This window comes from Phyllopteryx taeniolatus, chromosome 2 (genome assembly GCF_024500385.1).
Source record: "Phyllopteryx taeniolatus isolate TA_2022b chromosome 2, UOR_Ptae_1.2, whole genome shotgun sequence".
Taxonomy (NCBI): Eukaryota; Metazoa; Chordata; class Actinopteri; order Syngnathiformes; family Syngnathidae; genus Phyllopteryx; species Phyllopteryx taeniolatus.
In genome coordinates, this window is record NC_084503.1 from 37,924,474 (window position 1) to 37,938,428 (window position 13,955).

The 13,955-nt window shown below is 39.8% G+C and overlaps 1 protein-coding gene across 2 annotated transcripts; it reads right to left on the reverse strand.

The window, feature by feature from the left end:
* Window positions 1-1,304: 1,304 nt before the first annotated feature.
* Window positions 1,305-12,901, reverse strand: mthfsd (methenyltetrahydrofolate synthetase domain containing). Of its 2 annotated transcripts, none has more exons than XM_061766091.1 (8): window positions 12,734-12,901; window positions 12,532-12,635; window positions 12,109-12,222; window positions 10,968-11,081; window positions 10,793-10,883; window positions 7,693-7,805; window positions 5,073-5,198; window positions 1,305-3,042 (listed from the first exon to the last, which is right to left on the reverse strand). In XM_061766091.1, the coding sequence occupies exons 1-8, from the start codon at window positions 12,759-12,761 to the stop codon at window positions 2,317-2,319; spliced, it is 1,416 nt and encodes a 471-aa protein (XP_061622075.1). In that variant the 5' UTR covers window positions 12,762-12,901; the 3' UTR covers window positions 1,305-2,316. The 2 variants fall into 2 exon arrangements, with proteins under 2 accessions (XP_061622075.1, XP_061622073.1); XM_061766089.1 differs by lacking the exon at window positions 12,109-12,222 and adding an exon at window positions 11,942-12,055 and having other exon boundaries at window positions 12,734-12,900.
* Window positions 12,902-13,955: the final 1,054 nt, after the last annotated feature.

Genomic DNA, 13,955 nt, shown 5'->3' on the forward strand with positions numbered 1-13,955 from the left:
TGACAATCTCGGAGGTTTTTCATTTAAAAACAAAACCTTTATTGTGATATTGTTTCAAAGTGTATATTTGTACTGCATCTGCAGAGCTGTTCCTAATATTTTTGTCCCGATTAAATAGCAAAATAAAAGAAACGAAAATATTCAAACATGATGTAGTGCGGTTCCACCCTGTGCTGTAAACAACGAATACATCTTTGATCGTGTCAAATCAAAACGGAAAATGGATTAACTCACTTGTTTGTCTTTGACCTTGCGTGACTTTATGGATTTCATTTCATTTGGTGTTAACTAATAATGTGGCGCGGAAGAGCGGAAATTAACCAGCAAGTTGACCTGAAAAGCAACACCTGACTATTTGCAATTAAAGGGAATAAGGACACAGTTTAAAAGTGCATTTCTTCCAAGTTAAGGCAACATATTTTGAGGAAAACGTCAAAAATTAAATAAATAAATTATTTTTAAAAAACAATAACAAAAAAAGGGGGGGGGGGGGGGGGAACACAGTCAGAGGAATTTACATGGAGGATGTTCATGCTCACTTGTATGTGCATCCAGGCAATCAAGGCGGGTCAGCATACATGCACATTGCACCTCGGGCTGTAAAATGCAGTGCATTTAACAGCAGCACCTCAACGCTGGCTACACCGTGGAGAATATGCACATATGGCTGAGCAGCAGCGGAATCTCAATTCACTTCAAACTGATGACATTGGCCGAGGTGTGGCACGGCAAACGGGAGAGAGAGATGACTAACCACAGCTGCTCCCCTGACCTGCATGCAGGCCTGCGTGCCAGCTCCATAAAAAGCCCCGAAGAAGGCTGCTGGGTGCAGACTGACATGACTTGCTGGATGTGTGCGTGTGGAGTACGAGACACAAGCAGGTACACAGTCTATACAGAACAAGAAAGTGACGTGATGCTGTGATCAAGGGCAGATGTGGCAGGCGTGTTGTTGGATGACTGACCTCTACGTCGGTTGCATTCGAGGCAGCAGTAAAATAAATAGAAAATTTAAATAAATATTCATACTAATTCACGAGTTGGGGAAACAGAACATTTTCAAAACTAATAGTGTTGCTGAAGATCTATAACGTTTCGCTCATTGCAACGTGATGGATGCAGCGTGAAAAGAACCCGGCAAGTTTCGGTTTTCCATGCAATTCAACTTTATGCAGATTACTTAAAATCTTTGGTATAGCAAAATTACATTCCATTGCGAAAATGTTATCAATTTGGTGAACACTAACACTCATCAGATAGACATCTTGGCTGGGGGAAAAAAAAAAAAAAAAAAAAAAAGTCAATTTCAACCAACAATACAAGAAATTTTATTGTATCTTATGAACTGGGGATACAATAGTCATTTATGTTTAACTGAATCACTTCAGGCAGATGAGCTGTGGTCACTCTATTGTTACTTCTCTTAATTACATTGCAGATATACAACATTGTATTTTTGTGAGAAACAAGGTTAATAATGACACACAATGGCCACATTAAGGCATGAATCTGAGACCAAATCAAGAAATAAAAAGCGCTATCATGTTCACATAAAACTAATGTCCTGCCAAAGTCAATGATTTAACAATGGATAAACATTGTTAAATCAATAATTAGAGGCTCTATTTTGCAGTGGTGTAAAACTACATGACAGTATACAGAGTGGTTTCTAATATTTGAATGTAAACTACAACAAAGATTACGAATATAAAATTATCAATCCAAACTGAGCTTTTGTGTCTTTGTAAAGGCATATTTTCTGATACAGCTCTTGCATAGGATGGCCAAACAGGAGAGCTGGAAAAGTGGGCGAAGAAACGCGTGGAAGGCGTTCACGCAAAATCTGGCCACATGAGGGTGGTGTTTTGCACATGCTTGGCCCGTAGCCATGTGGAGACCACCAGCAGGGCTTTTGGTACCGGTTAAGGAAAGCCTAATTCACCTAACATGTTTTTGGAACGTGAGCGGAAGCCAAAACACCCGGAGAAAACCTAACAAAAGCGTAGAGAGAACATGTCAACGCCACGTTGGCTGAGATTCAAACAGAGAACCTCTCAAATGGGAGGCAGATGTGCTCAATACTAGTCTACCATGCTGCTTGTGCATTTTAGTTATTTTACTAAAACGACCAAAACAAAGGGAGATTATTTTCACATTTAGATGTGCTATTGTTGCATATTTTATTTAGATGTTACATTATATAAAATTGTGGCCCTACTATAATCAATCTGGATATATATATATATATATATATATATATAACCAAATTCAAGTGTTATAAGGCATTTCAAGGTTAGTGCAGTTATTCTGCTTTTACTACTCAGTCTGCTCGTGAACTTCACTCTTCGAATCCACCGCTTCCGCGTCAGATGTCGGTGCCGGTCTGGGTTTCTTATTGGACGGGCCGGGCCTCTTGCTGCGGCGTTGGCTCTTGGCCAGCTCGGCCTGCACACTGTGGCCATTCAGGCTCAGCCCCTGCAGAGCCTCCAGGGCCTTCTCGGCAGCCTCCGGGTTGCTGTAGTCCAAGAAGGCGCGGTGCTGCGCTCCCTGCCAGGTGAGCCGCAGCGGGGCCACCTCCCTCTCTCGGAGGGATGTCTTCAGCTCGCTGACACGCAGCCCTGTGGGGATCCCACCCAGATATACTGTGGTCACACTGGGAGGGATCTTACTCTGGGTCACAACTTCACCACCAATCTCTTCTGGACTCTTCTCCTTTATATTCCTTCCACTTTGGCCCTTCCTTCTCCTGCTCTCGGTGGCCTCTCCCTCACTTCCTCTACTTTCTTTCCTCACTCGAGCCGGACGCTGTCTGGCGTTCGGTTGTGGCTCCCCGCTTTTCTCCTCCTTGGACTCTTCCTGGGCATCCTGACGGGCCGCTTTTTGTCTCGGCTTGCGTCTGCTTTGCTTTTTAGGGGCACCGGTTTGCGAAAGAGGCTCAGCTGAGGGAGGCCCCGCCCCCAACGTGACGTCCTTCCCTGCCAGCTCCTCCTGAGCCAGGAGCTTCTTCAGGATGGGGATCTTCTCCAGCTTTTCTGTGTCCAGCTGAGGACACAAAACTCGGCAATCTCAGTCGTATGGAAAGAGGGTGCGGTGATGTTATGGTACACATGCAAGGCTTCTCAAACTTATTAGACAAAGTACATCTCGTCTCCAAGTACCAATATCATGACCAATATTAAAATACAGTAGCAGAGTAGGCCTAGGTAAGGAGTCACCAACCTTTTTTGAAACTGAGAGCTACTTCTTGGGTACTGATTAACGCAAAGGGTTGCCAGTTTGAGAGAAATTATTTGGGGGGGAAAAGCATCTCATCGTCATTGCACCTACTCGATTAACTCCACGAACGCTTTGGTTTGTACATGTGATAAAATACTGAACTTTGAACTAGAGCTTTTATTTTTTGTGAATGTTGTCATTTCGACATTTTCGCCAATGCAAGTATGACTTTCAAAAAACCCAAAACAAAACAGCAAAAGATAGTTTGCTAATTAAAAATAGCTACACCAGGTCTGCGGGCTACTCATGTGGTTCTTGGGGACTACCTGGTGCCCACGGACACCATGTTTGTGACCCCTGGTCTAAGTGATCATAAAAAACAAGAAATACGTTTTAGTCCTAAAACGTATACGTACTATTATTGTGAGCCACTGTAATATTAGGAATAGTTTAAACATTAACACTGCACTTAAATATATATGGGAAGAGACAAAGAAAAAATACTTGATGATTCAATATTAATATTTTTTATTTTATAAATAATTAATAAAGAACAGTTTGAAAATATTAATTCCAAACGGAATCAACTTTAAAGTTAAATACAACTAAACTGTACTTAGGCGGTGATCCTTTCATTTACAGCTATAGGGAGCCCGTATACCACTAGTTTGCGAATCGAATAGTTTGAGCCAAAACATCACGTCAGCAAGTTAAAAAAATGAAAGAAAACCAACAAATTATGTGCCCCATATCATATGACTAAAACCCGTGTCATAATAACAATTACGTCCCTTTGTAGCAGCAGGACAGTTCACTTCCCAAGCAGTTAAAAATAAGACCGAAGTCTTGATTTGTTACATCTTGGAGTGTGTTTGGCAGCCTTTGATGCTGACCGGTCCAGACGAGAATATACAAGGCTATTGTTTTTACAGTGGCCTGTTTGACCTGACAACACCCTCGCCCCCCACAACCCCTGCCTCTGTGGAGCCCGCGCAGACGACGCTTTGATGATCACACATGGCCTTCCTGCCAGTGAGGTCAGCGGGTCCTGTTTACGTACAAGTGTCTTGAGTAGCCCAGAGGTTTGCACACAAACTGTTTAAGACAAACGCCGTGATCGTGTCTAATGCGAGATAAATTATCACAGGGCGAAAAAAAAAAATGTGCCGTCTCTCTGAAATTTAAAATACAGACAATATACATGTCAAAAGTATTAAGACACCCCTCCAGAATCATGAAATGCATGCTCAAATGAGTTTGGTCCTCAACTACGTGAAACATTTTCAGAACAGCTATTGTGACTGAGACCCTCTCTCAGGTCCACCGTCAGACACCTCTTAACTCACAGATGTTCTAGATAAATAGACAAATTCCCACAAACTCCAACACCTTGTCCAAAGTCTTCCCAGTTAAATTATAAACTGTTATACCTGCAGATTACAAATGTTTCCGATGGCGTTTTTTTTATTATTATTTTTTTTAATCCTGCTATTTTGGTTCTTTTTTTTTTTGTTTTTGTTTCAGTTTTTGAACAAGGTGTGGAAACAACAAGCCTGTGGAGGGCAGTGTTGCTCTGAAAAGTGAGCAAAAGATTCTGAGGAGAAATTTCCTTCCCCCTGAACTATATCGAGAACATAATATTGAATAATAAAAGTTTTGAAATGGAAATGCTTAATCTCTGATGGATTTAATTCAATAAATATCCATTTTAACCTGTAATGGAGCTGTTTCCATTTTTTTTCCGGCTTAATGTCATTATTACCAAATACTGTAACTTGTATAAATTGGTTTTGCTGTTTAACGTCAATATTACAAAAGTCTGTATAACTTGTATAAATTGCCACTGAATCCTTTACCTTGGTCCAGATGATTCCTTGTGGCTTGGGAGACGGGCAGTTTGTCTTAATGACTCTGCTTGGTGTGAGTATGTAGTCCACTGTCAGGTCATGTTTTTCCATGAGCTCTTCGGGAATGTCCACCACCTGAAGACGAAATATGCCACAATATTCACGAGATTGTGGTATTAAATAGGGATGCCCCGAGCCAACATTTTCACTTCCGATCGCATACCGATATTGCAGCCTTGAATTTTGAATAATCATAAATACTTTACTTATTTTGTAGTATGGAATGTTAGAAAAGGCTTGATGACGTGATATTACTCAAACAGAGAACAATAATCAGCAACAGCAAGAATGAGGAAAAACTGACCGATTTATTATTAACCAATGAGTTAAATAAAGTAACTTTAAAATGAAGAATGTATTACAATTGAATCCAAAATATATATATATATATATTTTGAAATCATGAAAAATAACTTCAATAAAACCAATAATAAAAATATTTATTTAAATGGCAAAATAACAACTGCTTAACGTATGCATTTTTTGCTTTCTCCGCATGTGGGGCAACACACTTGAACTTCTTGATACAACCGGTTTAATTTTATTGACAATCGTTACCCCTGCTGTGCACATCTTGGCCTCTAAGGGGCGGTGTGACACGCAAAGAGATACACACTTATATAAATAAATGAATAAAAGTAGTTCCGGTCGAAAATTTTTATTATACCTCGTTTTTCACAGAGTTAAAATAATATATGCAAGAGAGTATTGTTATATAGCCTGTTTGTATGTGGTTATACAGCGTTTATGTACCATTATTCATTATTTTTAGACAGATAAGTTGTGTGAGTTCAATGCTAATTTTCGTGAACTCATCAATGGTATTTTCAGCTTTGAGCTAAGGATTTTTGTCAACAAAAACAAAGAAAGAAACAAAATCTGACAAAAGGAACACTCTCTTTGCCCCATCTGTAAAATGACGCTTGCCGCAATTCCTTTAGTCTTAGATTAGAGATTAATACCATGATAAAACCGAGCCGTGAGGTACAGCTATTGTTACATCGAAATCAGGGTTTGCGCTACCCATTCGCCACTGGCTAATTGAAACAGGATGTGGCGAAGCGAATATTGCCCACATTCGCCACGCAGGCGAATCAAAATTGCCTGTGTCAAAACTCAAAAGCCCTTCCTGATAAAAGTTAAAGTGAGAGCGCTCATTCTGCCGTGTGCGAACTGTGTTGGTGGTTGACTTTTTCCTCTGCTTCGTAAACTACTTTAATCCACCGTTCAGCCGCTGCTGGCTAAGCAGTCGGGCTCACGGGCTTTCCCAGCTGCGGGGAGCGCCACATCGGCAAAGACAAAACCCGATGCCACTTGGCGCCGAATTGAAGCATGCATATTTATTACCACGATGTACGTCTGAAGTGTTGGCGGTCAATGTGTCCTTCTCGAAGCAGGCCCGTATGTAGCTAGCTAGTCATTTGGGGACTGACGGCAAACATAGTCAGGACCTCCCCCCCGCCTGCCTTATATAATTAAGACCACTTTGTCCTGCTTTTGAACTCTATTACAAATTAGCCTACTAATATTTCCCACCAAGGACTTGGGAATATTAATGTTCATCTTCAACTAAAAAGTTTGAATTTGAGAAAATTCTATATTAAGTCCTTAAGATCCTTCTTGAGAATTATCAAATAAATGAATCAATTAAACATTTTTACTGTAATTGATAAGAAAATTAATCAACATTTAATATAGTTTACAATTTGAACCGCTTTTATACTCACATCTTGGTGATGAAAAGTGTCACTTTATCGCTATACTTGGCTGACACTGACAGCAGTGCTACTGCTACTGGCAAGAGCATCATTATACAGTGTTACATTTTTATCAGGCATAAAGTTAAATCAATAAGCCAATATTCTACTGTCATTGAAGCTTTTTCTTTTTCCAATTCACTGGTAAAATGCAGATTTGTTCATATCAATTCATCACAATATTTAGGCCTGGCCTACAAGAAAGAGTTGTTTATTTGTTGGCTATATCAAATGTTGTGTTGGTCAACTATAGAATAGTATAGTTTTTTTTTTTTCATTTATTTTTATTTTTTTTTATTTTTTATTTCTTGTGTTAAGGGAATAATGCTGAAGATAAACTTCCTCCCCAAAAATCACATGCTTAATCGCAATGGAAATATTTTTTTTTAAAACAAACAAAAATTCAAAATATTCTTCCATATCGTTCAGCCCTACTCCTGATTGATGACTAGGTAGTTTTAATTGGGCCCACATTGTTAAAGCTTATCGGCTTCCCTGTGACTCTATTCTTTCTGGCTAAGTATGGCTAAAGTGCCAACCCTACAAATACACTAAGTTAAGAATAAATTCATGGTTGATGCTATTTTGAAAGTTTACGAATTCATTCATCAAATCATATTAAAAAGGTGGGAAAGAATATGGTAACACATTTGGATGTATTTAAACAAGTGGAAGTACAAGCATTTATTTATGGTACTTGCGAAAAATTGAGCCACAACATTAGGTACACCTGCAGTTTCTAATTTGTGTTGGTGAAAATGACACCTTTAGGAGTTTTTTTTTTTTTCTTTCCAAATGTCAAAGAAACAAACCTGACAGTCATGGACAACAGTGACCACAACAGTGGACTCGTCCACAGCTCCCATTGAGGCCATCATTGCGTACTCCAGGTCAGCAAAGCCCTCTCCTTTTCCAATGCGGAAACCTGGAAAAGGCAGATGAACATTTTAAAAGCTGTTTTGCATGATGGGATTCACAGACAAATTACTCCAACGGTTTATGTTTTGAGTCAGCCCCAATGCTGGAGTAGTAAAGCTGGTATCACTCCAAAAAGGAACTTAGAGGTACTAGGATGTTTTCCGAGCATCAGGTAGACCTGTTCAGTTTTCTGCTAAGAACAGCAAGAATAGGTATTCATGCCTAAGAAAATGGCAAAATTATGAAGAGATGTATTTTATTTGAGAGGAGATTTAGGGAAGAAATAAAAGCAAACTCATAAGTGGAGGCTCTGGAAAATAATACGTAAGTTCAAGGTACAGCAAAAGAGTTATGATTAATTCAACAATTTCAACAATACTCGCACTCTGTTTGCTGTGGTTGACAAGCTCACAACCCCCCCACCCCCTGAATCAGATAGATCCAGAACTCCTAACAACAGATAAACGCAATGAATTTACTTATTTTTGTGAAAAAATACAATCCATCAGGTTAAATATCAGCAAAATGATAAAATTATACTACATCTGAAGCCACCCAGGAAAAACTTTATTACCATGTCAGAAATTGATACAGGTGACCAAAAAACTGTAGCAAAAACGGTTCAGCAGCTGAAACCATCAACGAGCTGTCTTGACTCAATACCATCTGACTTTTTCAAAGCTTTTCCGAAGTCTGTGCTAGCTGATTTGCAGCAAATAATCAATTGCTCACTTCAGTCAGGCGAGTTTCCTAAAGCTCTTAAACTAGCTACCATTAAGCCTCTTCTAAAAAAATGTACGGTGGAATCTGCTTTTATCAAAGTGCTAAAAGATATAAGGTTGAATACTGACTCCGGAAAGGTGTCAATTCTGGTCTTGTTGGATCCCAGTGCGGCTTTTGATATGGTGATCCTAATATACTGCTGAACAGGTTGGAAACGTTGGTAAGACTAAATGGTTCAGGTCCTACCTGGAGGAAAATTTGTTATTTTGTAACCACTGGAAGTGTCCAATCTCATCAAATGGCAATGACCTATGGGGTCCATCAAGGGTCAGTTCTTGGATACCTCCTGTTCAGCCTGTATATGCTATCCTTGGGTCAAATTCTTCAGAACTTTAATTTGGACTATCATAGCTTTGCAGATGACACACATTTATATCTAGCAGTGTCTCCAGATGACTTCAGTTCAATTGAGGTGTTGTATCACTGTCTAGAACAGCTTGTTGCTAAAATGTTGTTGACGGGCTATTACCCTCAAAACATGACATTTCATTTCCACCACCCATTCAGTCCACACTAGAAGCCAGGTGTAGCTTTCACCCTAAATCTCATGAGGAAAAGAATAACACCTTCAATTGTCTTTTTTGAACGAGGAATTAAAACAAAAATAGGACTTTTGTCCTTAATCTTCAAACAAAAACATGCAACACAGTATGATAGGGACGATGGTGAAAGCACATCAATAACTTTGCATTCCAAGCAGCTCTGGCTGGTTACATTAACTAAATATTTAATCTCATCTATTCTTATATTACAAAACAAATTCCAGATTATGAGAGTGTGATTGTACAGTGTTTTGACTGAAGCATTCTGATACAAATAATAATTTTCACAATTATGTACCGTATTACAAAAGAACCAAAGAACACATTAACTCCCATTTACAGCCTGTCCCTGAATGCACCTCGCGCATGGAAACATGAATGGCTGCCACACTGAAATCGGTTGCTAAATATAGTGTTTATCTACCGACGTATGAAGGCTCGTATGTGGTGTGTTCAGACGGGTTTTGTCCTTAAGTCCCTAACAAAACCTGGCACTCTTAAATGAAAATGAACTGTAGTTCAAAAACCATTCACAGGAGCCAGAATTAATCACAATAACGTTCTTCAGCCAGAAATGAGATCAATTCAGTTCATGGTCACCCAAAATATGAACTAGTTCATGAACTTTTGTTCATTGAACTCGTTCAGGTACAACACTGATTCTAACACCACCACATAGATGCTATCCGTTATCCCGTTTTTTATTGTTTGTTAGCATTAAGCGAAGCGGATGCAAAGCTATGTCATTGTTTTAAATATACAATATGTAATCCTCTTTGTTTTATGTTTAGTTTAGACTAAACTTCAACTGGGAGTGGCATTAAACAGCTTGAAGAATTTTTTGGGGGGGAAGAATTGTTTACTATCTGCTAAACTGCTGCATATTGTGAAGTCAGTTGAGTTGACAACACTCGTTCTCTCTCATTTCTGATCACATGTAAAAAAAGCAGCTGAATGATGGATGCCATCTTGAAAGACTTAGGTGGGTCACTCGTATCGCAAGGCACCACTGCATAATTACAAGGGCACTGTTATGCTAAGGTAACAATACACACTCAACATGAACATAACTAAAATATGTTATATGTATGCAAACCCGCCATTTATTTTTTTTTCATGGGGTTTTGAAGCGGGAAACAAAAGCAGATAATCTTATCACAATGATTTTGATGGTGAGGTTGCAACACAGTTTTAGAATAATAAAAATATCTGGTAACAAACAACAGCTAAACCCAGTGCAAGTACTGCTTCAATGAAAACCATGTGGCTTTGTCCGCTTTGAATTGATCTGATTAAACAAATCTGCAAAAATTCTCATGTCTGTTCCGACTCAAATTTCTTTGTCTTTAGGTGGAGCTACAATGTACACAGTATGTCGTGATCACAACACGATAGCCCTAAAATGAAATCTCCAATAGTGCTCCCAATTTCTGTGAAAATATTTCCTTGACGATTCACCAATTGCAATAGATATAGACTCAATGCGAATTACATCAACATTGAATACTAGAGTGCAATGCGCAGGGATGCCAAACATTTCAGTTGTGAGTCAAGCTCTCAATTACCTGTTTAGTGCACACTTATTAAAAACTTAATACCTCCTGAGAATTATCCCTACTCCCTTCACACTGTGATTCTAAAACACCATAATAAACATGTACTTCCTCACCTTTCTCTGACACAGCCACAGAGCCAACAACCACAAGGTCGACCTTGACTTTGGCATCCAGGCCGATTGGCACGCTGAACTCTTTCACGCCCTGCAGGTGGGAAACACTTTGATTTTGGCTTAACGGGGTGATTATGAGGTAACTGGGTGAAAATGTAACATATGAGGCGCAAACCTGAGAGGAAGCGCATGCACGCAGCTGTTCTTTGTTGGCTCCCTGTGGGGGGACTATCTTGTTAAAAAGGCCAGAACGAAGACGAGGAGTTGGGACCAATAAAGTTTTGTGTGCCTGTTAAAAGAAATAAACAGAATGAAACATTATCTGCCACTCGCATTGAACGGAATGAAGAATGTTACAATGCAGTACAGCAATATTGAATTATACCAATTAGGGTATTAATCCATTGATCTATTTATTATACTGCTCGTACTCACTAAGGTTGCACCATCCAATCACAGTCCACAGAGACAAACAAGCAATCACACCTAAGAACAATTTAGTCTTCAATCAGCCTAACATACATATTTTTGGGATGCGGGAGGAAGCCAGAGTACCCGGAGAGAGCTCACACAAGTACGGGGAGAAGATGCAAAGGCTGAACCCCGGATTCAAACCCCCGACCTCGGAACTGTGAGGCGGCTGTGCAAAACATTTGTACACCGTGCCACCTAGGGATTTTCATTGCACTTCTACTTTGCTGGTAAATATATTAAAAAAATAATTCAGCCAATATACAGAAGCTCTAAAATCAAATGTGCCTGTTATTGCCTAAGAATTCCACCAAACATTTTGGCAAAAAAAATACAACACGCTAGCGAGCATCAATGAATCAATTTAGGACACGTTGCTTTTTTTTTTTTTTTTTTTTTTTTTTGTGAAAAGGTGAAAGGTGTGAGGCATATCGGTGACACAAATCGCATTAGTTTTCACATTTGACATTCATCATTCAATTTGGATTCAGTGTTTGATTGTTGAAATGTACTAATAACAGCTGTGAACTCAAAAGTAAAAACTAAATGTTTCTCTTTTCAATCATTTCATTCTTAATGTGAACAGATCTGAGGCCAACACAACAGAATGTCAGGCATAATTGATGTCTGTAACAGCCTGCGGTGGTGATTTCTGTGCATTGGTGTGCGCGTGTCCACCTGCAGCACTGCTAGTCGAGCCCCCTCGAGAGGTTTATCGGGATCCACCTTGACCTCAGTTGTCTGGGTAAACACTTCCAGCTCAGACACCTTGGGGCAGGCGGTGAAAGCCCCCTGGTTGGAAAACAACAAAGTGTACCGTCGGATTACGGAACTCGTCAACTTACTTCCAGTGTGATAAAGCGAGCATGCTGCTGAGGTCTGTCTGGGTTTATTTTGATTGTCTGGCTGCAATTGAACTCCTGCAGGACCGTGAGCCTGTTGCACGCTTCGACTGCACTCTGGCCAGGAAAATACAAGGACAGGACAAATACTGTAGCAAACACTGCCGAGTTGATCTGATCCACTGGTGTCATTACTTCAGCAGAGAGCGGAGCACACAGGAATGTAGCGTCTCAAATAATTCAAGTCTACACTTGCGGAGATATTGACTTCAGGTTGCTTGAGTCTGAAGATTCAAGCAGATACATTTCACAATAAGAAGATTAACAAACATTAGCAGTCAGATTAGCAGCATGTGACAACGTTTTTTTTTTTGTTTCCACGGGAGACACGTTGGTTCTTAAACCTGTCGCAGTTTAAAAACTTGCCTTAAAATTTGGGATTCTGTTGTGGACGGGCCTTGGGAAATTAGCCAGATTCTTGTCCTCAATATAGTCCCAAATCATTTGACGAATGTCCCATTTTGTTACTCCTGCAGGTGGGGAAAAGGAAAGTAGCGAGCTACATGACGGTATTTGCTAACAGGTTGCGACAGCGACGGCCTCGGATTCATTTTCGCATTGAACCTACCTGGATTGATTTTCACGAGGGGCTCCATGATGTTATGCGATGTAAATAATAATTTTCTGGAAGTTATTTTTCGAAGTAAGAGCTTACACGTGAGATCTGCAAGTAACGTAAAACGACAGCGACAGCTGCGTGACAATATTGATGCTGTGTACGGCGACGCGGGAGGGTCAAACCTTTCAAAAGGCGAATATGGTCACACAATCACAGTGGCCCTCGAACAATACGCAACCGTCGTTAATAAAAAAAAATTAAGGACATTATAACGCATACAATGGTTTAACCAGCATCGTTTTATATTAATTGGTCGTACTTTAAAGAGCATATTATTTGCTCGTTGACAAGGAATACTCCATTGCTCCTGCATTTAGAACTGCAGCCTTGTCCATATATAGTCATCGCGGTTTTCAAAAGTTTTACGGGAAGACTTTTACAGTAAGTTTAGATGGCCTCATTTAAAACCCTGACTAACTTTTGATATTCATCGTCTATGATGTTTTTTTTTTTAAATAGAACTTTGCTTTCGGATAACCTGCTCCTCGCACTGGCAAGTCAAGTTTATTTGTACATCACAAGAGTCACAATGGGCTGCACAGGCCCACAGCTGACAAAGATTGGCGACATTCCCTGATTTAAAAAAAACAACAACAACACACGGGCAAGGAACAAAATCAAACCCCCATTTGTGGAAAAAAAAATAACCATGAGAAGGAACCACTGTTACAAGGATGACACTCCTTCCACGACAACGAGGTTGCAATGAATGCTGAGTGGACAACATCATTTTCCACATATAGTATGTTACTGTACAGTGTTAATTAAAACAGCATAGGAGTCAATGTAATGAGATGAAGCACGGCAGGACGACGCCCCTTCTCCAAGCAGGAGAGGGGGAGGGTGGAGAGAGGAGAAGCGACAGTAAAACAGGCCAAAATCCACATCAGGAGTAAGGCACAGCAAGAGGCAACTTGCATACTACGTGTGATTTAACTAAATGCAAGAGTGTAAAAATAAGTCTTAAGTCGAGATATAAACATTTTCAAAAAACCACAGGTAGATAGAGATACATGTTTGTCTAGCGGAATGCATTGTTTTGATAGCAGAAGCTGTGCCAAAACTAGGCAGTGCTTGGTTAAAAAAAAGAACAAAAACAACATGCAAAATGTAACTTTATTTTTTATTTTTCCCAGTTTGAGCACTATATGTAAGTTAATAAAACAGGGAA

What these genes read in the sequence shown, in the direction of transcription:
- mthfsd (XM_061766091.1), bottom strand. Translation starts at nt 12,761, where the DNA reads ATGGAGCCCCTCGTGAAAATCAATCCAG. An exon ending in CCTCGTGAAAATCAATCCAG is followed by an intron (nt 12,636 to 12,733) that starts GTAGGTTCAATG and finishes CCCCACCTGCAG; the next exon opens with GAGTAACAAAATGGGACATT. An exon ending in CTGTTGTCCATGACTGTCAG is followed by an intron (nt 5,199 to 7,692) that starts GTTTGTTTCTTT and finishes TTTCGTCTTCAG; the next exon opens with GTGGTGGACATTCCCGAAGA.